General features: G+C 44.7%; 1 protein-coding gene across 2 annotated transcripts in view; it reads right to left on the reverse strand.

The window, feature by feature from the left end:
- The window catches only part of PRDM16 (PR/SET domain 16), a 342,713-nt gene extending 316,070 nt beyond the window's left edge, over nt 1-26,643 (reverse strand). For both annotated transcript variants that reach the window (XM_074848082.1, XM_074848081.1), the window contains exon 1: nt 25,577-26,643. In XM_074848082.1, the coding sequence (XP_074704183.1) occupies nt 25,577-25,613 (37 nt within the window). In that variant the 5' untranslated portion in view covers nt 25,614-26,643. The remainder of the gene's footprint in view (nt 1-25,576) is intronic.
- Nucleotides 26,644-27,009: the final 366 nt, after the last annotated feature.

Below are 27,009 nucleotides of genomic sequence, written 5' to 3' on the forward strand. Positions count from 1 at the left end.
TCCTCTTTCAGGCCTAGCTGTTTTTTTATTTAGCTCTGATTTTAGTAAGAGCAAAAGGACAGTTTCACCCTTTAAAATATAAAATATTTATGAAAACTTCTAATCCAAAATTATAGCTTGAAGATAGAAGCTGAGAGTCCAAAATAATAGACACTAACCTCATAAAAGGCAAGGTCAAAAGGGACTGTGTTGTGGTTTTCCAGGCTGACCTCCTTTACAACAAGACTTCCTCAATTAATTCCTGTTTGGTACATGCAGACCTTTTAGGAGGCATCAAACCTCAGCGCTTAAATTGTCATCAATAAACTTCAAGTCACTGGCAAATTGTCTGAGTGTGGAAACACTGTCCTGGGGAGTTTTTAAGAACACACTCAAGAAATATCTGGCAGAAACAGATAGGTAAAGTTTATCTTGCTGTTGTCCAGGAGGACGTACAAGCTGATCTTTCAGATCACTTTTCCAATCCCATTTTGTTTGATCCCAACTTTTTTTTCTTTCTTTTTTTTTTTTTTTTAATAAAGGCTTGTATTAAATTGGGTGTTGTCACACCTTTGGTCTATTGAATCAAATTTTGTTGTAAGGAAAGTACTTTAAGATGGCCTTCATGTCACCTTTTCACTCTCTCTTCATTAAACTAAACAGATTAAGCTTCTGTAATAACAGGCAAACTGTTTATTTCTAGGTTTATAGCTGCACGTTTTTGTTAAAAATAATACATGAAGGTTTATGTTACAAAGCAACAAAATGCGTTCTGCGTTGTTGCTCTTTTAAAAACCAATTTCACAATGAAATCCAACAGAGAATAGCAAAACAAGATGTATTATAATCCTCTTTATTTAAATGTTTTAATGAAATTAAATTTGAAGATACTACAGTAGGGTCTTACCCACTGCTCTCAGCTGAAAGAGGGAAGAAATGAACTGACTTTAAAATGAAACAGGTTTCTCTTCTGACTGACTGAAAGTTACAGGATGTTGGTAGTGAACCAATTAAAACACATCTTAAAACGATAAATACAAACCAAATGTACATTATCAGCATGTTCAGCCTTTTGTTTCTTGGTTCTATTTTGTATCTGCTTATTGCAATCATATGTGTTTTGAAGGAGGGGGAAAATCAAATCATTTTAGGAAATAATAAATAAAGAATTCAGCGGAGGAAACAAAGGAGTACTGCATTTATTCAAACATAAAATAAACCATGCCTTCGGAGAGTATGTTAAAAAAGAAGCCACAACATTCATGGATCAGTTGGAGCTCAGAAGTATCTAGAAACTATCAGAAAATCTGTCTCAGTTGTAGAGAGTAATGTGGCATCTCTAGAATATTCTGCAGAGAGGGAGGAATCTGCTGCGTACGTACTGTCTGTCTGGATCTTCAGTGGAAGGTGTCCAGACGCGGCCGACAAGGCGCTGCCATCCTGCCCGCTCTCCCCTCCAGCCTCTCCTTCCGCTGGGAAGGAGCAATTAAACCTAAAGCAAAGTGAGTAGGTGCGTATGGGCAAAACGCTTCCTCTTTTCCTTCCACAACTTAATTACCCTTTGGCTTTCTGTTCTGTGCTGCTTTACCTCCTCTGAGATATTACAGGTCCCTTTTTAACGCAGTGCTGGGCTCACCAAGCTGTTGGGCAATACCAGGATGTTCACCTACTTCTCCCCAAGACACCAGCTTCCTTACATACACCTTGTCAACCTCTACTATTTATTTTGTCATCTCGAGTATTAGCAGCCTACCTTCTGACATGTATAGCATCTCTATTTAACCCAGCATTAATCCTCCAATGCATCAAGAAAAGTTGTATGAAATTGCTAGTCTGAATTTCACTACTGTTTCCATGAGAATATTGACATTTTCACAAACACTTATAGATTAGTGCTGAAAGAAAATTGTCATTTCTGTCATGCAGCAGAGTTTTCTACAGTTGCAATGAGCAGAATTAAGTATCTATCTGTATAAATATAAAAAAATTACACTGACTACAGGCATTTACTATTTTCACAGTAAAATATACAGATTTTAGAAGTGAAAATGTTTCACTTTTTACAAGTCCCAAAAACCAAATTTTTTTCTACATTTTTCCTCCCCAGTTTTTGTTTTCCCAAGGCATGAGGTTTTTTTGGTATTGATCTGTCCCCAATCCCATAGCCCAAGTGGATTCTTCTTAATGAAAAACTGTAGAAAGTTTGCACTTTTTTTCATTATTTGAGGCTGCAGGTAAGTAGCTGCATAGTCCTGTGCTTAGTGGAAGGAAGTATTGAAAATCTCCTTTGCTATTCCTCGTTTCACGGTTTATAACGTGATACTTATAAATACTTTGGTAGCAGATTAAGCTCCAGAGAAATGAAAACATTTAAAAAAGAGCACAAAGCCTGCAAGTGTCCAAATGAGGGACCAGAAACTCTGCTTTAAGCTCCAGGAGGGGGTTTATGAGATGTAGTGCCATGTGCCATACAATACAAGATAAACATCTGTTGTTATTTCAGTAAACTTAAATCAGATGTTAAGCTTTTTTTTCAGGGGGATAGGGGCACAAAGAAAGATCTTTTTTTTTTCCTCTCTCTTTACCAAGGTGGCCATATTCTATGCCAGGAAGACAAGGAGAAGATTCTGGAGGGGACTTAAATAAATACCATTAAAGCAATACAGTGTCAATAAAGTGACCTTCTGTAACCTTTATTGTACCCTAGGCCTTCAAACTTGGATTTCTGCCCAGAAAGACATTTATTAATAAGGAGGCCAATACTGCAAGTACCGAGGATGCGTTATTACATTCGCGTACACAAGAACAAATCCAAAGCTGGATGACTCCACTGGAAAGATCTTTATAGTTTTTGGTGGGCTTTGGATTAAGCCTTCCAAAGCTGCCAAGATGACCATCCTGCGCTGGCCAGCTGCTCTGCGGTACCCTAAATGTATGAAGAGAAATACTCAGAACCCCGTGGTCACCTCTGCCTTGCTCCAGGCTCCAGTCTGTTTCCATCACTCCCACAAGAAACCTTCCTTCTGAGTTTCACAGAATCACAGAATCATCTAGGCTGGAAAGGACCTAGAAGATCATCTAGTCCAACCGTTGAAATTTTCCACATGAAAGTTTCCACGTGAAAGATGCCCAATTCCTAAAGTACCCCCTAGAGACCAGCCGATCCCCTGTGCAGGGTGCTTGTTCTTGCAAAGGGCTCAGCACCAAGCACGCTGAAGGCGTTTCAGGCGCGTGCTCCGTCCCAGAGAGGGTTCAGCACACGTGGAGAACCTTCGGCAGCTTTGGAGGGGTCAGTTCCCCCTCCATCCCAGCCACCTGCTTTGGCTCTAGGCAACAGAGGGCTGCAAAGGTGACATGTGTGCGCTGCATCGGTTTCAAAAAGTGTAAGGGAGGTCATACGCTCGCTTACACAGAAGATAATCCAAATAAAAGAAGAGAGATCGAAATGAAAGAAGATAAATTGAAATAAGCTACTGCCGATTTTCCATTGTAAGCCCATGCTGGTTTGCCATCGGTAACATGCTTTAATTAAACAACATCAAATAGTTCAGTTTTACATGCGATATTCCACATTTTAAATTCTGAAGGATCAGTCTTAATTGCTAAGTTTGACAGCTCGTCTACTTTTCTCATTACACACTGTAAGCTGTAAGGTACAGCTAAGCTAATATTCCAAGCTGTTTCTGTTTTGAACATATTAAAAGGGACCTTATATCCAAAGCACCAGACAACATATGGAGTTCAGCTCTCCAAGCCTTGGGGTAAAACTGCTAGGGGTTATGCTGGACCACTGGAGATGTTGTAAAAAGGAAATTTTGCAAGGTACAGTTCCAGGAGCTGTGCTTGCTTGTGTTTCTCTGCACAGTGGTTACCGGCAGCGCAAATGAACCATAGACCAAACCCAGAACTCCGGATAAAGTAACAGTAATCTGCTTTTGTGTCCAATTCCAGATGTATTTCTGTTCAGCTTTTAATTCGGAAATTTTGTGGCATAAAGTGATTTAACAATGCACTTTTAATGACCCAATATATATATATCTTTTGTTTCATTTTTATTTACCTTAGCAGCATACTAAAATGTAACCAGCATGCTTCAGTTTTTTACATTATATTTTAATTAGTGTTTTTATATATGAAAGACAAAGACACTACTCAGTACAAACACACATCTACTGTGCTGCATTTCCCAAGGCATATAATTTAATACCCAGAACGCTAAGTCTCTCTCCATCAAAATTAATATTCCCTTGCTGGGTACAGGCCTTGGTCCATCTGGTAGCTGGGTTTTAGGATCTGTGTGAGGGGAGAACAATGTTTGTTGTTCTTTTTAGAAGTAGTTAATGTTTTATAAACTCATGAAACTTCACAGAAGAATTAGTATCACTGTGAAAGTAACTCGGGGCAAGTAGATGTGCCCCACAATTAATTAATTCTAGGTGGGTTTTTTTGTTTTCTTTTCTTTTTAATAGTCATATATTCAACAGGGACAATGTAAGAGAAAAGACCAGGGCTTTTCCCAAAATGCAAGTGGAATACAGCCCTTCTTAGCGTTGTGTGCTGCTTATTCAACTCTGCCTATGCACTTTCCTACGTATTTTCATGATGAAACACTTGATGAGCCCTTTACCGCAGAGCAAAGCCCCAGCTCAACGCTTGGGGGGTGTGGGGGAGTCAGCAAAGCTGCCAGAGGTATGAGGAAAAGTTCAACGTGAAGCCACCAAGATGAAAACTCCCATGTCCGCCTGAACCAACCCACTGACTCCTCACCCACTTCTCTCCTCAGGATCCCTGCATGGTCTTTGTCTTCAGCATCCTCCCTCCACTCTGACAGAACCATTCTGCTCTCAATCTGGACTGGGAAAGCCTAGAAGAAGCAAGCACAGGTTGCCCCTCAAAGAAAAACTGTGGTTCGTAGTTCCTCCAGGCTGCAGGTTCAGGCTTTTAGTCTCCATCCATAATGGTTTGGCCATCTACAGTTTTAATCCTGTGCAACATTTATGGAACATTCCTTTCCTCCTCCTCTGAAGCAAGTGCAAATACTATTTGGCAAAGAGGAACTACCCACAAGGAAAGAGTTCCTCAGAGCAGTTGCACTAGAACTTGAACTAACCATAACATAACACGTCTGAATAATGCTGTGAAAAATATATAAAATATGTTATGGCATTAAAAGTTTAAACATCATAAATCTTCAGCATGCTATTTACTAGGCTGAGAAGGTGATAGAAACAACATTCTGAAGTGGAATGAGAAAAGAAAAGAAAATGTAGCAGGAGGCCCGAGTGCAGTGAAATCCCTCTGGACCTGGCTAAAAACGTAGCTTTAAAAGAAACGTTAGCCTAAGCTTTGCACAGCCATGGCTGGTAGAATTCACCTCAGCACCATAAACAGACACCCTCACAGCAAGCCACTTAGTTAATGCTCTGGAAAAAAATTTTAAAGAAATTTGCCGAAAGAGATAACAATTTAGAAGAGAAAAAAGTCAGGTCAGAATTAGTGGCAAAGGAAAAGAATATTGTACAAATATAACTAGGTTCTGAAAATGTGCCATTGTAGAGGCCCTGCTCCCTTTGTGCTACTGAAGTGCTCCATCACAAACCAGTGGCTGGGGGGGAGAGTAACAGGGAACGGAGATTAAAATTGCCAGCTACAAGATTTGCTCAAACATTTGCCAAACTTCAGTATAAATTCAGAGTTCAACTTTAAATCCCAGAAAACATTTTGTCAATTTTCGAGTTGGAACCTTGCTAAAGTATCAGATTGGTTTGAGCTTCTTTCTACATACATGGTTACTGATTTATGGCTCGCAGGCACTGCATTACATTTCAGCAAATAGAATATTTAAGTAGTTACTGTGTAAAATATTTAAACAAGCAACTGCAAATTTTGCAAACTGTCAGTCCAAACCATGGAGAAGTTATGTGGGGGCTGTGACTGCAGAGAAATAGAAATAAGGTTTCTTTCTTTTGTTTTCTGGAGGGGGTGCTTTTTCCTTTTCTTTTCTTTTTCTTTTTTTTTTTCTTTTTCTTTTTTTTTTTCTTTTTCTTTTTATTTTTATTTTTATTTTTATTTTTATTTTTATTTTTCTTCTTTTTCTTTTCCTTTTTCCTTTTCCTTTTTCCTTTTCCTTTTTCTTTTTTCTTTTTCTTTTTTTCTTTTTCCTTTTCCTTTTTCCTTTTCCTTTTTCTTTTTCTTTTAGTTTTCCTTTTCCTTTGTTTTTTGTGGATGGTTGCATGTGCAAACTTTCAACAAGAAATCAGTAAGAACCAGAATTATTTGCTGCTTGAAACTGGTAAATTATAGGAAGCCTTGTAAAACTGTAAAATTATTTTCTTCACAGAATTCCTGTTCCCTTAACTCTCTCAGCAAACACCGTTTACCAGCTGAGCAAATTATAATCTGTATAATAATGCTGTTATGGATCAGAGCTACACATACAAAACCTAGAGACAGTCCTGACCAGTTTTGCTACACCGACATTGAGCTGATGTTCAGCTTGACATATTGTACATGTGGACAGAGCTTGGTCTGGGACCGCAGACTACTCCTCATGCAAACTAACTTTATTTCAGTTATAATTCAGAACAAATTCAATTTTCATCTGTAACTGTGAACTTTTCTAGCTTTTGTAGCTTCAAGTCAGCTCATTAACATTACTTAGACATCGGTTTTATAGTTGAATTATACTATGTTTATACTGTGGAATTCCATTACTTAATTGCTTCACTACTGGAAATTTCAGTGGGGTTCTCATTTTTCGCATAAATCTTGAGAATAAACATGTTTCTGTACTTCTCTTACTTAATTAAGTGCATATTTCATAAAAATAGCCAACATAGACAAATTAAGCAAAGCATCATTTGTTTAATCAAATGGGAAACTCATGCCACATGTAAATGGGGAGACTTCAAAAGCTTTGGCAGTTGCTTCCGGTAACTGCCAGAGACTAAGGATTCCTCCAAACCATCCAAACCTGTTTGGCCTACAAAAAACCTGCGCTGGGAATCACTCACACAGTGTTCTCACAGTAAAGCCAGCCCCAGAACACATAAAACTGTGAACCAGGCCCCTGCAAAATAATATGGTTGGTCTAAAATGAGGGGGAGTGGGTGTGTGTGGATGTGACACCCACAGGGTGATCGGGGGAAGGCAGCTGCGCGTGGCCGGTGCCTCCAGCTCATGCCAAGGGCAACTTTATCAGCATCTTCTATCCCAGCTGGCAATCCTCGGGTGGGACATGTCTGCAGGTCCCCACCGACGCGGCTCCTGTCTCCCAGGATGTCTGCTCCGCGTTCAGTTTGGGTTTGATTCCTTAAGGCTTTTTTCTCTAGATAAAGTGTGGAAGATCCGTTTGGTTCACTGCAGTGGTGGGGGTTTGGGTTTGGGTTTTTTGTTGTTGGGGTCTTTTTTCTGTAAGTAGCAAATCCGCATGTAGCCAAGTGACTCTGGGTGACAGGGCTTTAATAAAAATCAATCAGTAGCACATAGGGACGATGTTACAGCACTTTCCCTCTCCTAGTGTGGAAACCATGAACCGCAGACAGACATTCTTGCAATGAAGGAGAGAAGTAAGAAATGAAACTGAGAAATAACAGGAATAAATGTCTGAATTTTATGTCTATGGTGGGATTATTTTTTCTTTTAACAAATTTGCTTCCTCTTCTGTATAGAAGTTTTCACAACTAAATATGTTTGTTTTAATGTTTAACAAGGGATAAAATAATGCCTTAAAATTAATAATTTCTACAATTAAAGTAGAGTTTTAACGGCTATTTTGGATGACATGAGAAAAGAGTAAGACACTAAAAAAAAAAAGATGGATTTGTTCCCACAAAAGTGGAAAAGTTCTCATCTCATTTTAGCCGTGCATTCATTTTAATTCTAAGTTCTTATGTATCTTTACAACGTGTGGGTCAAGGTATAGGACTAGAATTTGGGCTTTGTCTGCAACTGCAAAATAACTCTCAGAATTCATTTCCCTTACGGATGAAGAGTTTTGCCTTTTCATGCTGGTATCTCTTGTCATTCCAGCTCCTACAAAGCCAGTTAGATGTTGCCTATTTATCACATAGTGCAAATCAGCTCCACAGCAGCCTGAGAGACTGTTTCTAAAATTCCAGTACTTGACTCACAAGAACTCCTTTTGCCAGAAACAGCTCCTACAATAATTGTGTAGACAGAATTCATCCAGAAGTAACCTTTAAAATAAAGATGCTTTCCTTGAATGAGTAGTGAGCACTGAACTGGGAGGCCCTTACAGCTCGTTACCCTCGTCGAGGCGGTATTGTCACCGATACAACTGCCCTGTCCTTAGAGGAATCCTGCCCTGGGAGCCAGCGCGGTGTGTTTAAGACTTACAAATATGTTTAGTGAAAGGTCCTATTTTGAGCAACCTTTTAGTCAGACATCAAAACCGTTTAGAAATTATCACCTGTGTTGGCAGAGAAGCAGCAGCTAAACAATACAAGCATCTGGAATCTGCATTTGTGTCAGCCTTAGTAGCTGGCACTGAACATCAGCCTCACTCATCGCTTTCTGAAACACAGCCAGATTTTTACTTCCTAAATGAAACCTGCCCGCACAGTGACGTTCCGTTTCACTGGAGTCCTGCAGGAATCCGGTGATTTATGGAAACCACTTACTCACACTTGAAGCCTGGGCTAAGTAATAATCAATAATTTATCAATATTTTTAATATGACATTATGGAGTCTGATTTTTCTTCCACTGAGACATCTGTAGGACTACAAATAACCTCCCTGCTACACCGGAGAAAGACCTGCCCGCAGGACCGGCCTCCAGATACACAAAATTCTGTTGATTTTCTACTTTTCTGAAGGTGAGCAGAGTTGTTCCTCCCATGGCCCAGTGCAGCACAAACTATGAGATCAGCACTTACTTTTACCACGTGTTTCCGTGTGCAAACTTGAGTCTGACAACCAAAATTATTGCAATTTTTAAGGGATTAGAAATGAAAATACCAATTCCAGAGGATACAAAAAATGGTTTTACTTTGATCTGAGTGACCTAGCTCATGCATTTCAAAAATCAAGTTTGGTTTTCAGATGTCTATTTATTTACTTCTAAGACTGCAGCTAGCAGCGAGTCCAAACAATCCTGAATCTCCCAAGCCCAGTTTTGGAGGGTCTAAGGTCACAACAGTTTCAGTTGCATTTAAAAATGGCCAATGCTTCCCAACACATCTTTACACTGTTTAAAACATAAACCAGCAATAGATTTTGGAAGTCAGATAAGAAAGGGCAGTGCGAAAGATCTGGCAAAAAAAGAGTCCACGCAATGCAGAGCAAAATGTGCACATAAACCAGCTATTTTGAGAGCGTTGCCTTTTTCTCCATTCCCTCCCTTATCTTTAGTCTACCTTCTCTCTTGAGAGTGAGAAGTAGGCAGGTGGGAAAACAGAGGACCATATGCTTGGGCTCCATTACACAAATGTTTCACTCCAAGCATAACTTTACCCTTGTAAATAATGCCACTTGCTCTGAAATCCATGTTTACTGAAGAGTTCAGGACCAGAATTAAGATTGCAATCATCAAAACATTCTTCCTAGTTCATCCAGTGTGGGTATTTCGTTATAGACATCGTCCCAGCAACTCCCATCCCACAGGAAAATGGAGTTTCCTCATTTTAAACTCAAGTCCACAATATCTACAACATCTCGTGTTTAACACTGTTAAACTACCTGCAAGACACTGAAGGCAGAAAACCTTGTCTGCAGAACTTTATTGTCTATTTCTGATACTAAAATCTTTTCCTTTGGCTCTGACACCTTGCATTAAAAATTTTTCTCTTCACCAGCTGTAATCATAAAATCTAATACACTAATTAATCTAACAGCATGGTGAATTTTTGGCCTACAGTACTGAAAATAACAAAAGCTGATACAATGAACCAGCAGATGCACCGGTGAGTTTTTCCCTTTCTTGACAAAAGAGAAAGTAGACAAAATTCAATCCAAGACCGTTCCCAGGCACGTAAATCCACAGCAGGAGTGGGCTGTGTTTGCCTCTCGACTCTTCTGCCCCTGCTAAAGCCCTGATGGGAGGGCACGGCGCAGCGAGGGGGCATCTGCTGCTCACAGCAGCGCTCAGCTTGGCCCACCATCTCTTTTCATTAGCTCTCGCTATATAATCACCATTGTACTAGCACCTTTCCAAATGGGAAATGAAACACCAGAGAGTACAGTATTTCAAGCTGGATGCCAATATGCCTACTCCAATATCGTACTCCTATTAATAGAGAGGTTTGCACCTTGCTGTAACGGCATATTTTTACTTTTAATGCATATTTTGTCTCACTGAGATATGATTTAAAATGGACTTAAAGACATCAGGAACCAAGACATGAAAAACCCCAACGCTTTCAAATTTAGCTCATGCGTTCTTAGTGATACCTACAATATGGAACCTTTTCTGACACGCAAAAACAAGGGGAATTACATTGCTCAAGTGTTTTTCTGCAACTGGTAGGGTTTTTTTATGGCAGGCTACCTTAAAGATACAGGGGCACCACTTAGCTATACAAAAGCCACTCTTTTCCAAGAGTGCTGTAATATCTGGAGTGGTCCCTAACCTACCTTTACCAGAAGAACATTACTACATGGTGCATTTTAAAGGGAACATGACATATAATAAAACTTTTATTTCCAGCGGGCCAGGTTGCTTCCTACACATCTGTGCGGCGAGTGGTGCTGTACAGCAGTGCAGTGGGGGTTTTATTCCTGACTGGCACGTGACTGCAATGAAACATTGATACTTCTCGTAAACCCCAAAATGTTTAACATGTTGGCGCACAGTTGCCTTTAATCTCATTTCACCTGTAAAGTCCTCTCCCCTTGAAAAAAGCTCTTCCTCATACAGAAACCATCCGCAGTGCGTAAAGTAGCCCGTGGCTGGGGCTTTCAAAGCAAACCCAGAAGTATTATTCCATTTTCCGCTGAATAAAAGTATTGAGGTTTCTTTGTCAGAGAAAAGCGAGGCTGGATTCCTTTATCCCCCTGCCCTTTCCGCTCACAATGCCATACTCTGTTTGGTGGGCCAAGGAGGGGTGTCTCCCAAGAGATCCCAACAGGATTCAGTCCTCTGGTAATGGACTCCTAATACTTACTAGAACCATCAACCTCCTCCACATTTCTCTTTGAACGAGGGTAGTCTGTCAGGAGTGGAAAGCAATTTAAAACCACTGGTAAAGAGAGAGCTTAGGTAGAGAAGAAAGAATGATTTCTTATCAAAGCTGCCAATAGAGAAGACCCAGGTGGTAGGGCAGAGGGGGATCCCAAACACCTACCTCCAGCCCAGAATTAGCAGATGAGATTCAGTAACAAACAGCGGCTTTTAGCAGCTCAACACAACCTTCAGAGGGTGACGATTAACACCTCTGCCGGGGGGAGAGGGGAGGAAGGTAAGAGCCTAACGTCCTGGGAGGTTTGCAATGCTGAAGTTTCCTTCTCCGAGACAAGAGAGCCGCAGGTTAGCTGCGTGATCCGCGCCTGACATTTCAGAAGGGGTGTCAGCTTCAAGGGCCTCTTTAGAGACCTTTCATAAAGCATTTTATATACACACGGACATGCGCGAGAAGACCCAGGCAGCGGGAAGCCACGGGAACATGTGGCATGCTTCGTCTCTAGACGTGATCATTAAAGGAGCTCTGTAAACCCTGCTGGGGCTGATCTCTAGGCGCTAAGAGGGTGGGCACAGCACACTTACTTTTTGAATGATTTTTCAGTTTGGCTCTTTGTTGTTGGGCCATATCAGAGAGGTGGGTCAGCTTACACCCGCCAAGAACTGTCCCGCTCTATTTCATTTCTCATCCGAAGTGAAACCGAATTCTCATTTCCCTGTTTCTGTTGTGCAGAATAAAAGCAGTTTGTGTAAGAAACAAGCAAAGTTTTAGAAATAAAGCGTGCTCTCAGGCAATGAAATGCAAGGCTCTGCTTTCACCAAACAACTGCGATTTAAAAACATCTACACGCAGAGATGTGTTTTAAAGCATTATCTTTGGACAGGAAACATCCCAGACTTTAGTACATACAATTTAGAGTTCTTCTAATACCTTTAAGTGTGTGTGGGGGAAACGTAATCTGTTTTGATAACTCTTGACATTAAACAGTGATAAATAATTAAATATGTTTAACTGTTTCATTAACTAAAGATAGATAGATTGAGAGAGCTCCATAGATAGAATATAGATCAAAAAGATTGAGACTGGCTTTGAATTCCCCTGATGTTTTATGACACCATTTGTATTCTGTCACTCACTAGCTTTATGTATAGTCCAAGCTGTGAACTGAATACCCCATTCAGAAAGCCACTCACTCTGCATGTTATTGCAATTTAATATTTTCACACACAGACACATCATTATCTTGGAACCTGACACTGCAAGGAGAATTCGGTAATTTTTCCAGAGTGCTTTTTTTTTTTGTTCTAATGTGAGCACGGAGGCACAAGATTGATCTAAATGACCACTCTTCCAATATTTAGTCTCTAGACAGATAGATCGGCAGGTAGATGTGTTTTCAGGGATTCTTCTCATTTCAAACATATATGATGTAATTTCACTGAAAGAACTAAAAAGAAATATTAAGAATCTGTCATTATCAACGAGAATACTCCTCACATAGTTACAGCTTGCGACTGTGAACTAGATATACAGATACATATTGACAGGGAAGTCTTCAAAATTGTCTGTTCAGTCTTCGATTACTGAAATGGGACTATGGAATGGGATTACTCCCACGCTAGGATTCTGAAGGGGCAGTAAATACACATTCCTCTAGGCTGTTTGAGAAGAATCAGGCATATAGCTCTTCAAATTACAGGTTAAAAAACCCACATCTGTTTATCAATATTTTCAAAGGCAGGTCACATCAGAAAAAGGACTTTAGAAGTAGAGACAAAGGCACGGCTGATTTCATCCTTGGGAATGGGTATATCTTATACCAGACCCTTGGTAGCTAATCATTAACGAGCATTACACACCAACTCAGATATAAGAAAAAGTCATTATACACAAACAGCATGGATGTCCCAAAGAGTTCAGTGCCTTGAGGGCCTGCTCCAAAGTCCAGCGAAGTCAACAGAAAGACTACCATGGACTTCAGCAGGTTTCAGGTTCCAAGCAGTGAGGTTGCAATGCTGCCTTTGGTCAGTAAATGTCCAGCTATGGCGAAGGTTCCCTTCAGACAGTGATCAGCTCTACAAGGTTAGAGGCAAAGTTCCACCAGGGAATTCATATTTCCCAGTCTTGAGTTAGACATGAGCCTCCATTTGCCCTGTTATGCCCTCAGTATTTTCATTAGGAAAGAAAGGGGGGTTCCAAACCAAAGCAACACTCCAGAAATCTTCCACAGGTTCTTGTTTCCTCCTCTCCCCCCACCCCATTTATTAAAGTACTGGTGTTATGACGGGGAAGTCTCTAGGTGGGGAGGGTGGGGAGGACCATTTCTCTGTTCAGTCTCCAGGTGTGATTCGGGCTGAGTTCCTGACCCATGAGAACCTCGGCTTCCCCAGACAAGCCAAGCAGGGACTTCTTCCCTTCTTCCACGGCTGTCGTGTTGAGAAGCAAAGTTCACCCCTATAATGCAAGTCTCCCACATAGCACGGCCACAGACATACGGAAGAGACGCTTAATAGAATTAATTCTGCAGCAGGACATTTCTCTGGTTAACGCCTCAAGACTTATTTCATAAGCTGCTAAACAACAATACTTAAAAAAAATAAACAGTTACTGTCCATTGGGTAAAAATAGATTTATAGATAAGTGTTAAATGCAGGGTCCTTTTCCTGATCTACTGGAACAGACAGTGCTATTACAAAAAATCAATATTCAGCTACGGTATCGACTCCTGGATCGTACAAGAAACTTTCTGGTTATGGCTAGAGGCTATGCATGTGACTATTTGCACCAAACCTCTGTGTTCTTTCAGGACTCGGAGATCTACACATTAACTGAAGAACTACACAAAAATGCTGTTTTATCTGAAATAGGAGTTAAAAAGTAATACGTAAGTTTAAAGAGGAAATGAAATACATACTTCGAAACACGTAGGCCTTTAACATCTGTATCATCCACCTGCTTGCCTGAACAGCTACAACAAACCCAGAAGTGAGTTTTCGGGGGCATATTTAACAGGTTGATATCTATTTTGCTTCACAGGTGCACGCTTTCTTTTTTTTTTTTTTTTTTAATAAATAATAATAAACCCCAGGCAACAAACCATTTGAGGAAGCACTAGACTTCACCTAAAGGGCCTTAACTGCACAGACACTGAACTTGTCTGGAGAAGCACGTGCCTCCGAAAGCCTGAGGAAGCATCAGTAGCTCTTCAGGCGTTTCCTTAAGGACACGTCCATGAAGTTAACCTGGATTTCCAGAAGGTTCACCTTCAGCCGCCGGCACCGAGCAGCTGTTAAAATCAGTCGTTAATAGATACTATCATGAACAGAAGACAAAGAACCAAATTCTGTTCTGAACTTTATCTGGATAAATACTTGAAGAGTATTCAAGCAGGAAGAATTTAAGAACTCCCAAAGTAACAAAGATCTGGTTTTTATTCATTATATATGGGATATATGAGCAGAACTGTTTCTGAGCAGAGGGCTTTTCAAAGTTCTCCATGAGGTATCAACTGCTTTTTAAATATGACTATTGTGCCATGTAGGGATTTAAATTTATTTTATTCCTATGTGATAATTCTAAAATAAAATATACGATCACTTGAAAGTTGTGCATGTTCTTTATTTCGCATTTCTGTAATAAAATATAAAATGAAACCAGTCCTTTTCTATAAACAGAAAAAAAAATGGTAAAGCAATTTTGTACTACATGAACTTCAAGCACAGCCATTTAAAAATTAATTTACATGATTGAGCCCAAAAGGTCCATTCTCAGTGAAATAAAAAACACTTAAATACTATCCTAAAAAGAAAGAAAATGCCAGACTACATGTAAACAAAGGCATTTTTTTATAAGCATCTGAGATGGAATAAAAGATTGTTAGCCAAATCTGAAACTTGCAAAGAAAGAAAAAAATCTGATCCAGTAAATTCAGCAAAAATGTCCCAATGACCTCAGTGGGAGTTGGAACAAACACGAAGATCATTAACAAGATGCTTATCCAGAAATCACAATGGCAGGTATGCATATCCCTCCCATTTTACAGATGAAGTAGCTGAGGGTAAATTATTTGCTTAAGCTGGTAAAGTTAGTTCATCAGCTGAGCAAAAAACATAATTTGTGCATTTTCTGCATCTCAGACCAAGCTCTGATCAGGTAATACCATTTCAAAATGCTCAAAGTTTGGTGGTTTTTTTGTTTTAATAATAGTAGCCCAGGACCCCACCCCCAGTTCCACTGCTGCACAGTTCTACAACTTTTCCATGTTCTGAGCAAAACTTCACATCCAACTTTCCATATTTCTTTACAGCCAACGAATCATATACTCAAAGCACAATAATGCCGGGCTGAGAGAATAAATGCACGTGCTAAATATAGCCCTTATGCTGGAGGCCGGTTCTCGGCATAGAGCTGGCCCGAGCCTACTGCTGTGCCTAAAGCTCAGGTGAAGCTGCTCTGCGAGGTTTACGTAGCAGTGAGGGAAAAGTCTCTTTCTTCCCTCCTCCCGCAGCTTCCCCTTACACCCTGCGGAGCCAGGAGCCGGGCTGGGCTCTCTGGAGCAAGGCAGGAGAACCGAAACACAGCCGTGCTCCCCTTCCCACCCTCGCTACACAGGTCCTCCACCTTCCTCCAGACCCAGGTGCTTCCTCAGCCTGACCAGGGAAACTGCGTTTAATTTCTTTAGTCCCCCTGAAGTGATTTTCTATCAAGTAGGAAATAAAGCCGATTTTTTTCGTTCACTGTAATACCAATAAAACAATAACTCGATATCACTCCTACCAAAACACCGCAGCTATAAAGTTAAAGATAGGGAAAAGAAAATTAACTACTGTTTATGACAGCAGTGGAAGGGGAAAAAAAAATAAAAGCAGAGTGCGTGCCAGGGAACAGATGGCTTATGTCCAATATGGCCCATCTTCTGTATATTACTTCTCTGGAAAGGAAGTCCATGCCACTTCAGAAAATAGCAATCTCTCTAAAATATGCTGAGGTTATAGAATTGATCATTCCATAACTTAAGGAAAAAAAAAAAAAAAACAAACAACAAAACACCAATCTACATTTCTCCATCGGATATTGATCTGCAGATGCTAAAAATGAACCCCCATAAAGCAGCTATATACCAATATTTGTATATTTTATGCACATACACACAAAATCTCTTGGGTCATGTCCTCAGCTGGTGAAAATTAGTTTCATTGATGCTGATACTGATTTACATGAGTTGAGGATCTGGCCTCTCATTTTAAAAAAATCCTGAATTTTGTCAGTTTAACCTCAGTTTTCACAGAGGAGAATTACGCACGTGTGTTCTGCTGAACATTATTCACTGATGATACATGCATCTGAACCCAGTCCTGTGTGCACTTACACGGGAGAGCCATACCTATTAACAAAAACAGCGAAGAACAGTTTTGTGGCTGCATCGTGGTATCTGAAAAATACCTTGTCTAATGAAGTGGAGGAAATACAGTTGTGAACTAGATAAAGTGCCAAGTTCTGCCCCCCTGTTTGGGTGAAAGTCCCGCTGGGCTCTGCTTTGCTGTACTTGGCCGTATTTGGCCCTTGCTACAACCTCACAGAACCACGACAGAAATCTGTTTTCAGGAACGTAGCAGAGGAGGGACGCACACACCCTCCCCTCTCTCCCCCCCACTCTCGGAAGACCAAAGAAACGTTCAGAACTACTTTAAGAAGATGTTGCACACCGGGGAGCGTGTAAAGAAAAGCTAGTGGAAGGGGGAGGTGGTGTTTGGAATGATGCTGAGTTTCATAATGTTCTTAGTCTGCACTGCTAGGAAAAGCTGCCCCTTGCACTCGCCTTACCACAGGCTAGGCTTGCAACCCGGTCCAAGCAAATCGGGTTGAAAAAATCCCCAGGGAAGTGTGTTTCACTCAGTGCTAACAGTCCATCTCCAAAGTGGGGAGCTTCAGACAGACAGGCGTGGATTTTCTACAGGGGGAGCAACCTATGAATCATCAATAAAACATACATGCAATAATGAATAGCCAACCTTCTTTGGTGGTGATAAGATATTTTAACTGAAAACATCAGGGCATGTTTAAAAAATGATTACAAATTATTTTAACAGTGTATTTGCAGAGGGTTATAAAAACAGCTATAATATTTTTGTCTTGGATTCTAGAATTACCAGTGTGACAGCTAATGCAGTAATGATTTGTTTCAAATGCCAGTGTTTAAGCTGTATAAAGCTGATTTTATACATTTTTCCAGTAGGCCGCATTGTAGTTAATGAAATTAAACACACCAATCGCATTTGTCCCCAGGGGATGAGGAACTGAACACGCCACTGGTTTATTTTTTTATTAAAATAAATTGCAGCCAGCAAGATGGACTAATTGCATACAGAATTGAAAAAGAAACATTCCATTGATATAATTAAGCCAATTTTCATGGACAAAAATAGTTATAGTGGATATAAAATAAGCAGAGCATTCACTACAGTTTGACTTCTCCCCACCCTCCATATTTCGTACAGAACATTAACTATTAAACAAATATGTATCTCAAATGGGCTGACAGTGTTATCTAGTAATGATGGCTAAATTGATCCCAATAACTGACGCCGGGGCATTGTGTCTCATAGCTGTGGTGAGAGAGATCGTAAGCCAAAAAAAACAGACCAGCAAAAACCTACCCCATCAAAGTACTACCTTAAAGCAAGACACCTGAAAGATGTAAAACTATCGAGACAAAAATAAATCACCACCCAGTTTATTTTGGTCTGACACTTCACCCCAAATGCTTGTGCAGTCACTTCTTTTTGGAGAGCTGTGGTCCAGCCTCCCCCAGTTTTGTCCATGGTATTACAAAAAGCGAATGGTTAAGAGAAGATGAAGTCTTTCCACGCCAGCTCAACAGAGACCAAGATTTGCTGTGATAGAAGCATTATTCTGTGGCCTACTGGAAATAATTTGGCTGTCTCAGTCCATTTTCACCTGGAAAATGTCTCCCCAAGAGGACCAGTGGCCTTGTTTGCAGTACAAAAGTGGGTTCAGTCGTACAAAAAAAATGCCTTACTAACTTTCTGCCATAAATTTGGGTGAAGCACATCTTTGGGGGGACACGACAAAAGCTCATCTACCCTCTGAATGGAAACTTTCATTTCTCTCACTGTCCTGCACACCAAGCGCTGCTGAAAGAGCAAATGCGAATTGGTACCCCTGCACAGAGAAGCACTTTACTCCATGAAAAAGGAGTTCAGATTCCGGCCCTACCTACCAATGTTAAGCACACATCATGATTCTTACCACAGGGAAATTTCTTCCCAATTACAAAAAAACAAAACAAAACACCAAAACAAAAAAAAAAAAAAAAAAGCAAGCTGCTTATTCAGGGTATGAGCATTCAGAAGCACGAAGAAGTACACTTATTCCAGGGATGAAAGTCATATTTCATTTTTATTAGCAAAGAGGGTCACATCATTCACTGAATGAAGAGAAGGAAAAAAACTCTTCAGGACAGGGACACTCTGTTACAGATTTGGACGCTACATAACACACAACCTACTGCAATAAAAATAAAAATAAACAGCCCGTGAGTAGGTAGCGGTGATGCATGAAAATCCATTAAGAAAATAAAAGAAATAATAAGGTCATAGATCTTTTCCACTATGACACCCCTGACCTGAAATTCCTCCAGAAAAAAAAAAAAAAAGGGCATATTTAAGATCAGAAAGCACAGCAGTAATTTTGGTGTGGAATGCTGTGGAGTACTGATATATCAACAGGCTGTTATCCAGAGAGTGGAAACAAATGTGTTTGCACATATCCTTCAGATGTCTTCATTCTTAACTGCAGACGGACGCTGTATGTATATGTATTTATTGACATGCTGGTTACTTACCCCTACAGGATTAAAAATATCTTTTGGGAAATAGGCATGAGAAAGTCATTATTCAGCTAAGATTTTGATCCTTTCAGTTAGCATTCAGAATTGCGCGAGTTTATCACTTAAATAATCGCTAAGTGGAAAAAAATAAACATATCCAGTAATAGTGGGAGAGCCATCGAGTTGTGGAAACAAAGCATGAGCTTGCCCTGGCCCACAGAGAGCACATACAGTCTTAAATGCCATCAGCCTTGCACTACAGAAAAGGCCTAGGTTGTAAATGTAGATTTTTCTTCCACTAAACAATTTCACACAGCAGTTTACAGCTGGGGGGGGGGGGGGGGGGGGGGAGAAGAAAAAAAAAAAAAAACAACACAACACCAAACACAAAACCCCAAACATAATAAACAGAGAGAATGCAAATTTTACAGTAAGAAGGGCAAAAGCAAGTCTGCAAAAGCAAGTCTGCAAAACGTGGGTTCTTTTCCTGACCCCGTCCCCAGGAGCGGACAGGGATCCTCGGACACGCCGTCACCCACACTGCCGCCACGTCCCCAGCCACGCCGCAGAGCCAACAATGCGCTCCCCACGCCAAGGTGGCTCCTGAGCCTTCCCCCAGTCATGTTTGCAAACTTCTTCAGGCCTCTGTCTTCGAAGCACTGTACTAAATAGTACAGAGCTTTTATAAAATATATAAGCCGTAATAATCATAGCCATAATAACAATAATAATACTTTTCACTCAATAGGGCCTTTCCTCTGAGAATCTCAGGGTGCTTTACAAACATTAATGAGCGCAGCCACGCCGCGGAAGAGCATTTCCCTCTCAGACAGAAGATGCCCTTGTCACTCACTTCAGGTATTTGGGTTCACAACGGTGCAGCCCGTGGGCAGGTGTAAGCCCTGCACAGGCTGGAGCACTGCTCTAGCCCCGGTCACGGAACGCTCACATCCGACTGAGGAGCTGGGGTATTATTACAGTGAGCAACAGCGATGAATTACACTGCTCCTGTGTTGTGAAATCCTAGCTCCTGCACCGCGCTTTGCCTAGAAGCGAGTGGAGATTTTGTGTGTTTCAGGTACGCTTGGCTTTCTCCCGTTTGATGGGTCAGAATCCTGCCCTTTTCAAAGCCTTATTATACCAGTGATTATGACTGAACGCTGGACGGTGTCTGTCTGCGTGGGGAACTGAAGAGCAATTCTTCACTCTTTCTGACCTCAGTGTCTTCATCAGGTAATTTTAATAGCAACCTTTAGAAATAAATGTGGTTTAATTTTTTTCCCCTTAGCTCATTAAAGACCTAATTTGCCATTGCTGAGCTTGAACTCGCACTGCAGTTCCAATACAAAGTCTAAAAATAAGGCAGCTTTATTTGTTGTCACCCCAAGTTTTCAAAACTCAAGTCACAATTTCTGCACGTAACGTACTGCTTCGCGGTCACGCAGTACCTGTCATTTCCCTGTGCGTTGTAAGACCTTTGTACATCCACTGTCAGCTCAGCGAACGCGTCTGCGTAGAGACGTTTCGCCTCGGCGCGGTGTTTTTATAGGACACAGGAATTTAGTGAAATTGGTATAACGCACCGTTCTGTGATGCACTTTATAAACTTACATTTATATATGCACAGGCAAAGGCCCTGCGATGCAAACACACGTGGGCAAACACCGGACGCGAGCTGCAGGACACCCACCAGCACCGACTTTGTCACAGGCCAAAATTCAAGCCCCGATTTCTGCGTCTCCTTCAGCCTCAGCACTTTGGCACCTTAAACCTGCTGGTCTGCGGGCAAGTTCAAACAGTCTCCCACGTCAAGTAACCGGTTCATTCCTCCCGTTTGCCAAGTCTCTTCCCAGGACGAGGGAGAAGGAACCACTCCGCACTTGTTCCCTCTGCACTTTCTCAAATAAATGAAGCGGGGAGGGCGGGTGAATTGATAAATTATATTTGTAGAATTTGGATTTTTTTTTTTTATTAAGACTAAACTCATCTTAAATCCTCGGTAATTTTTGTTGAAGCGCTAATTACATATCACCTTAATTAGCGGATCAGCCCCCCCCTTCCCTGCCCAGCATCCCTAATTGCCTAATTGAACAGATCCGGGGCAGGGCGGGGGAGGGCGAAACAGCCGCGGCTGCCGGGACCCAGCGCCAGCGGCCACCGCACCTGCGTCGGCCCCGCGCAGAGCTCCGCGCACTCAGCCGCGGGCCGGGCTCCGCGCATCCCCCGCGCAGCGGTGCGCAGCCCCATCCGTTAGCCGCCCGGTAGCCGGTTTGGCGAGCGCGGAGGGAGCCCGGCCGTCGAGGAAACGGCCCGGGGCGGGGGGGGGGGCCCACCGGGAGCCCCTTGCACCGCCGGCACCCTCCCGCGGAAAGCCGCGGAGCCCCGCGGAGGCTTCCCGGGGTCTGTGCGCCCGTTTGCAAGCCAGCGGCTGTCAGACCGCGGGGGCCGGGACCCCGTTTCAGGCCCCGGGGATCGGGGTAGAGACGGGGCAGGGGAGGCGGCCGGCTTGGAGATGTAAAAAAAAAACACCAAAAAAAAAAAAAAACACCAAAACAAAACAAAACAAAAAACAACCCCTAAACGCCCGAAACCGCCATAAATTTTCCTCCTCCGTGTGTCCCAGTGTTGGAACCGTCTGTTCGAGCACAAACACGGCGAGGAGCGGTACTCGGGCTCCAGCCTCCGCGTTCGCTTCTCTCCCGCTCCCTTTTCCCTCCACCATCTCATCAGCCTTAATTAAAAAAAAAAAAAAAATAGCGTTAAGCGGGAAGCCCGTCCTCTCCGACGGCGAAGCCTTAAACCGGGGGACAGGTACCGGGACCGGGCTCAGGCGGTCGGGGCCGGGTTCGCCACCGTTTTTCTGTCACTCCCGGCTGCCCGGGAGGATGCAACAGCTCTGCCTGAAAACTCAGGCTCGAAACTTCGGCTTGGTCCTATTCCTAACAAGGAAATGCAAAGGGGACTGTGGAAATACCGGCCACCGTTTTCCAGCACGAACACTGACTTAGATCCCGAGAGCCAACAACCGCCCGTCCGTGTGTGCTTTGGAATTGTGTCTGTGCTCTGCAAACCTCATTCGGGGGTGCCGAAAGGAAACGAATTCGCTTCAAAACGTGCAGCGCCCGACTCGTTTATTTGCCGCCTCTGAACCTTCTCACGGGCAGGAGAGGGACCGGCAGCTGCTGTGGAAGCTTCTCCCTTGTCACCGAGATTTTTTTTCCTCGCCAAAAGCCGAGGCCCCTCGCCCCGGGGCAGGGGCACAGCCCGGCCTTCTCCTACCTGCCTGCCCCCGCAGAAACCCCTTGGGGGGCTCCCCCGAAATGCGGGGCCCGGGCTGCGCTCCCCTGCCCCAGCCTCACCTTTTGGATTTACAACCGCTGCACCCGAAAGGCTCCCACCCCCCCCGAGGCGAGCGCTAAAGCGAGCGAAAAATAATTCCCGCCTGGGGTTCAGCCCCGCCGCACCCCCCCCCCTCCCCCCCGTACCTGCCTTTCTCCTGGCGAGCCGGGTTAAAATCGCCGGGGGCTTCGCCCTGACCCCCACCCCACGCCCGTTCACCCCCTCCCCAAGGCAGGTAACAGAGCCGGGTTCCCAGGGGAGCCTCACGTCTGCTTAAAATATCGTCCAATGACATGAAATTCTGCAGCATCTTGGGCTTTTAATATTACGGCTCCGCGGCCGGGGGGTCCCGCTTTACCGCGGGCTGTATAGGCGGGCGTTAGTAAACCCAAGCCCGGGCTTGTGGAGGCTGGAGCAGGCGGAGGGGTGCTGGGGCAGGGCCGGCCGGGATTTCGTGCGGTGACTGAAGCTCTGGCTGCCCCCGCCGATGTAAATACAGCGAGATCCACACACTCGTGTCCGTGTTTAATCTGTTTTGCAAATAAATACTCCTGGGATGTTGAAACCTTAGCTTTGGACTACTGTTTTGAACTGTGATCCCTAAAAAATCCTCAGCTGAAACCCCATAAACCGTTGGGCCTTGTATTGTATTAAACACCTGATTTTAATCAGAGCTCAGCCTTCCAAACAGACACTTCACTTGGTGGTAGCGCTCGCTCAGCGGCCGGAGCTTTCTGAGCTGCAGCTCCTCTGCTGAAGGCAAGTAGCGGCTTCCAGGCACAGAAGTCTCCTCTCCCTAGCACTTAGGATCTCTCCGGGCACTGAAAAACTCGCAGTCCTTCGGCTGCGGGAGCTTACTTACCGCTGCCAGGCCAGGAGAGCTCCCGGGGAGAGGCCGGGGCAGCCGGCGCCGCTCGCACCCGCGCTCAAACGCGGCCGGACCCCGCAGCGGGCACTCGTCTGCAAAAACCCGGCGTGTTTTGCAGGGGTAAAAACAAAGAGGAGGAGGGGGGAAAGGAAGAAAAAAAAAAGGGGGGGGGAGACAGAAAATTTTAAAAAGGAAATAAAAAAGAAAATTGAAAAAGAAAATTAGAAAAGGCAAAAGAAAAAGAGAAAAAAAAAGAAAGAAAAAAGAAAATCAAAAAGAAAATCAAAAAGAAATTAAAGAAGGAAATAAAGAAAATTTTAAAAGAATTTTTTTTTAAAAAGAGAAATATTCCACTCTATTCAACCTCGCTTTCGCAGCCAAGAGAACTCTGAAAATGACTCTTCTCCTTAACAACCTAAAACCATAAGTGATGATTTAAAAAAAAAAAAAAAAGTTATTATTTGAACGGGGGCGTTTAAAACGTGTGTTTATTGGGAAAAAAAAAAAAATCCCGGGATGAATCGAAAGACAACTTCCCGCGTGGTGCGGAGCGATGGGCGGCCAGCGCTGACCCCGCTCCCCGCGAAACATCCCCCGCTCCGGGCGGCGGGGAGGGGTCCGGCTGCCCCCGGGCACGGGGCTGGCCGGGGGGGCTGCGGGCTCTTAGCGGAGCCCCTTGCAAAATGTGGCCGCGGAAAGGTAAATTGCTGGGCCGCGGGGTTGCCTGCGTGGGGTGTCGTTTGGAAAATAAAAGCGCGGAGCGGCGGCGGGTGCGCGGGCACCGGCGGGACTCTCCAGGGCCGCCGGTAAACGCGGTAACAAAGCGGTTCGGGGGGAGGACGGCGGGCTGGGGAGCCGCGGGGCTCTGTCGGGCAGGGTTTGCGGGAGCCGTGTCCCCCCCCCCCGGGCTTGTACCGGGGAGTCGGGGCAGCCCCCGCGGCGCGGAACGCCCGCTGACCTTGAGGAGTTGAAAAGGCTCCGGAATAACGAACTTGAATTACAAAATAAACCTTTGAGCCCACGTGCGAGCGCGCTGCTTACGCTCCCGCTGCCCCTGCGCCAGCCGGGGCTTGAAACTACGCCCAGTATTTAACCCAAAGCCGAGTTTGCCGGGGGCACCGGCTGCCCGTCCCCCCCCCCATCCCTTCGAGGGGGGCTCCCCCCGCTCTGCAGCCACCCGCGGGAGGGCGACCGGCGTGCGGGGGGCTGCGGGGAGCCCCGCACCACCTCAGCGCCCCAAAATCCGCCCGACGAGGCTCCCTGGGAAAACACACGCGGTTTAACCGAGCCAGGAGCCGCTACTCGCCGAATCTTCCTCCGAGCGCTACAAGTCGGAGTTTCTGGCAGGGCGCAAACTGCGCTGGAACTTCTGCAGCCTCCAGATATTTCGCACGGAGCCAGAGCGAAACAGAAACTAAAGAATAATAAGGATAATAGCAGTAGAGAAGTACAGCCGGGCTGCCCGGGCACCGGCGTCCTCCGCTGCACCGAGCCTAACGCTTAATCGGCGGGGAGAGAGACCGAGGGCTTACAGCTGGACTCCGCGGGCGCGGGGGCAAAAAAAAGCCCCGCTCTCCCCTTACAAAAGCCGCGCTCTCCTCTGAAAATCCAGTCTAAAAGCGATTCGAAAGGAAGAAGGGAAAAGGGTCCGGTGGAAGACGGAGGAAAAAGCTGCGCGAGACTTACGAGCTGCAATTCCACCCCCGAGTAAATTTTAAAAAATTAAAAATTAAAGACACTCCCCCACGCTCCCCTCCCCCAGACCTTCTTAACCCCCAGCTGGGACACCCGAGCTGCGTTCAGGATCTTCCCTCTGGACCTGCGAATCCAAAGCCCCTCACTGAGAGCGGATCCATTTTTGCTACAAATTCTCTTCCTTCCCTCTCCTCGATAATTGTTCCCGAGACTAGAAGGGTTTCTTTTTCCCCCCTGTCTGCCTCTGCCTGTCTCTCCCCCCCCTCTCTCCAGCGCTAAGTCTCTCCGGCTCTCGCAGGCAGATGCCAAACGCAGACCTCTAGCGCCCACTATTTCAAAAGCCAGGAATATTATTTCACAAGACTTGGAACGACTCAATAAAAAAAAAAAAAAAAAAAAAAAAAAAAAAGTTGCTATCCCCTTTCGTCAACTTCCAGCTAACTTTCGCTTTTCGCCCCCGGCCCCGCGCCGCTCGCCGCTCGCCCGCGGCGCCCCGCTATAGCGCGCCCGGGCGCGGAGCGGCGCGGAGCGGCGCGGAGGAGCGCGGGACGGCCGCTCTCCGCGCACACGGGGCGGGCGGCGCGGCTGGCCGCCGCCGCGGGGAGGGAGAGGGGCTGGAGCCCCGCGCAGCCCCCGGCCCGGCTCCGCGCCCGCCTGCCCGGCCGCCGGGGCGGTGGGACGCGGAAGAAGGGAGAGAAAGGACCTACTTTTGGGCAGTTTTCTCGCCCTCGCCTTGGATCTCATCGTGTCGGCTTGTGGATTCCTCTCCTCCTCCTTGAGCCCAGAAGCAGCTACACACTATCTTCATCTCCCAAGCATTGTCAGTTTGGACACCTTCGCACATGCGCACAGAGCATTCAATCTGACACCCTCACCAGGGCCAAAAAAACTTTCCAATGTATTCATCATCATCAGGGTGGTTTTTTTTTTTTTTTTTTTGTCCTATCCTCTTCTTCAGACCACTTATCTCTCCCCCCTCCTCTCTCCCAGCACCATCACAGCCTTCCCCTGATCTGCCCCTTTAAGAAAAATCAGCCCTCTCCGCTCCTAACCCTCCGCACACTGACCTTACACACTGGACAATATTTAAGGATCAAGGTGCCATCCTATAAAGAGGTGATTATCGTTATATTATTATTATTATTCATATTATTATTATTACTACTACTAAATAGCAATGCTGTAGAGAGAGTTTGTTAACGGATGTCATCTTGCAATTGTACATATTTTAGACATGCTTTTATTTTTAATCTGAAAAATATTTATTTACAGTAACTTTTCAACCAGTGTCTGTCTTTATTTTCCTCCTTTTTTCCCTTTTCCCTTCCTTGCCCCCCCCCGGCTCAGGGGGGTCGCATAACTTTTAAAAATGACAGAATTTGCGCTTTGTGCTCTGCCGTCATTTCTCGCGTTTCTCTGCTCCGCACCGGCGCTGGGAAGCTTTTGCTCTTTCTCCCCCGGCTGAGTTGTCCGCGTTTGCGCCCGTTTTAACCCAGAACGCGAACCCCGCGCCGCCGCTCCCCTTCCCGGGGAGGTGGGGGGGGAATCGGCGGGACGCCTTGCGCGGGGCGCGGAGCGGCCCCCGCTGCTGCTCGGGACGCGGCGCGGAGGGACGGTGGGTCCCGGAGCCCTCGACTCCGCGCCGGGCAGCGCGGAACTCCCGCGGGAGCGGAGGGGACGGGGCGGGGAGGGGGGGGGACGCGGCGGGAGCCGCTTTCTTCTGCGTTTCAGGTGGAAGGCAGCGCCCGCGGGAGCGCTCCCGAGGGACGGGGGAAGCCGGGAGACGCGCGGACAGCCGAAAAAAAGGGGAGAGGAAGGAAAAAAAACCCCAAACCACCCCCCCCGGAGCGATGCCGGCGAGCCCCGCGGGACCTGCCCGCCCCCCCCCCCGGGAGCGAAGGTAGAGAGAGCCCGGGCAGAGCCGCTTTGAAGAAAGGAGCGAAGTGTAAATAGCCCGATGATTGATGTGCTGTCTTTGACTGCGGAGAAAGCACTATTTTAATTCAAGTGGCCAGGTCAGATGGTCACGGAAGAAGGTTGAAAGGTAGGATTTAATGAGATTAATATGGAGAGGGAGAGAGAAAGCGCGCGCCTTCATAAACATTCAATAAAATAATCGGGTTAGGGGAGAGCGCTCCGC

Source organism: Strix aluco, chromosome 22, assembly GCF_031877795.1.
Source record: "Strix aluco isolate bStrAlu1 chromosome 22, bStrAlu1.hap1, whole genome shotgun sequence".
NCBI lineage: Eukaryota > Metazoa > Chordata > Aves > Strigiformes > Strigidae > Strix > Strix aluco.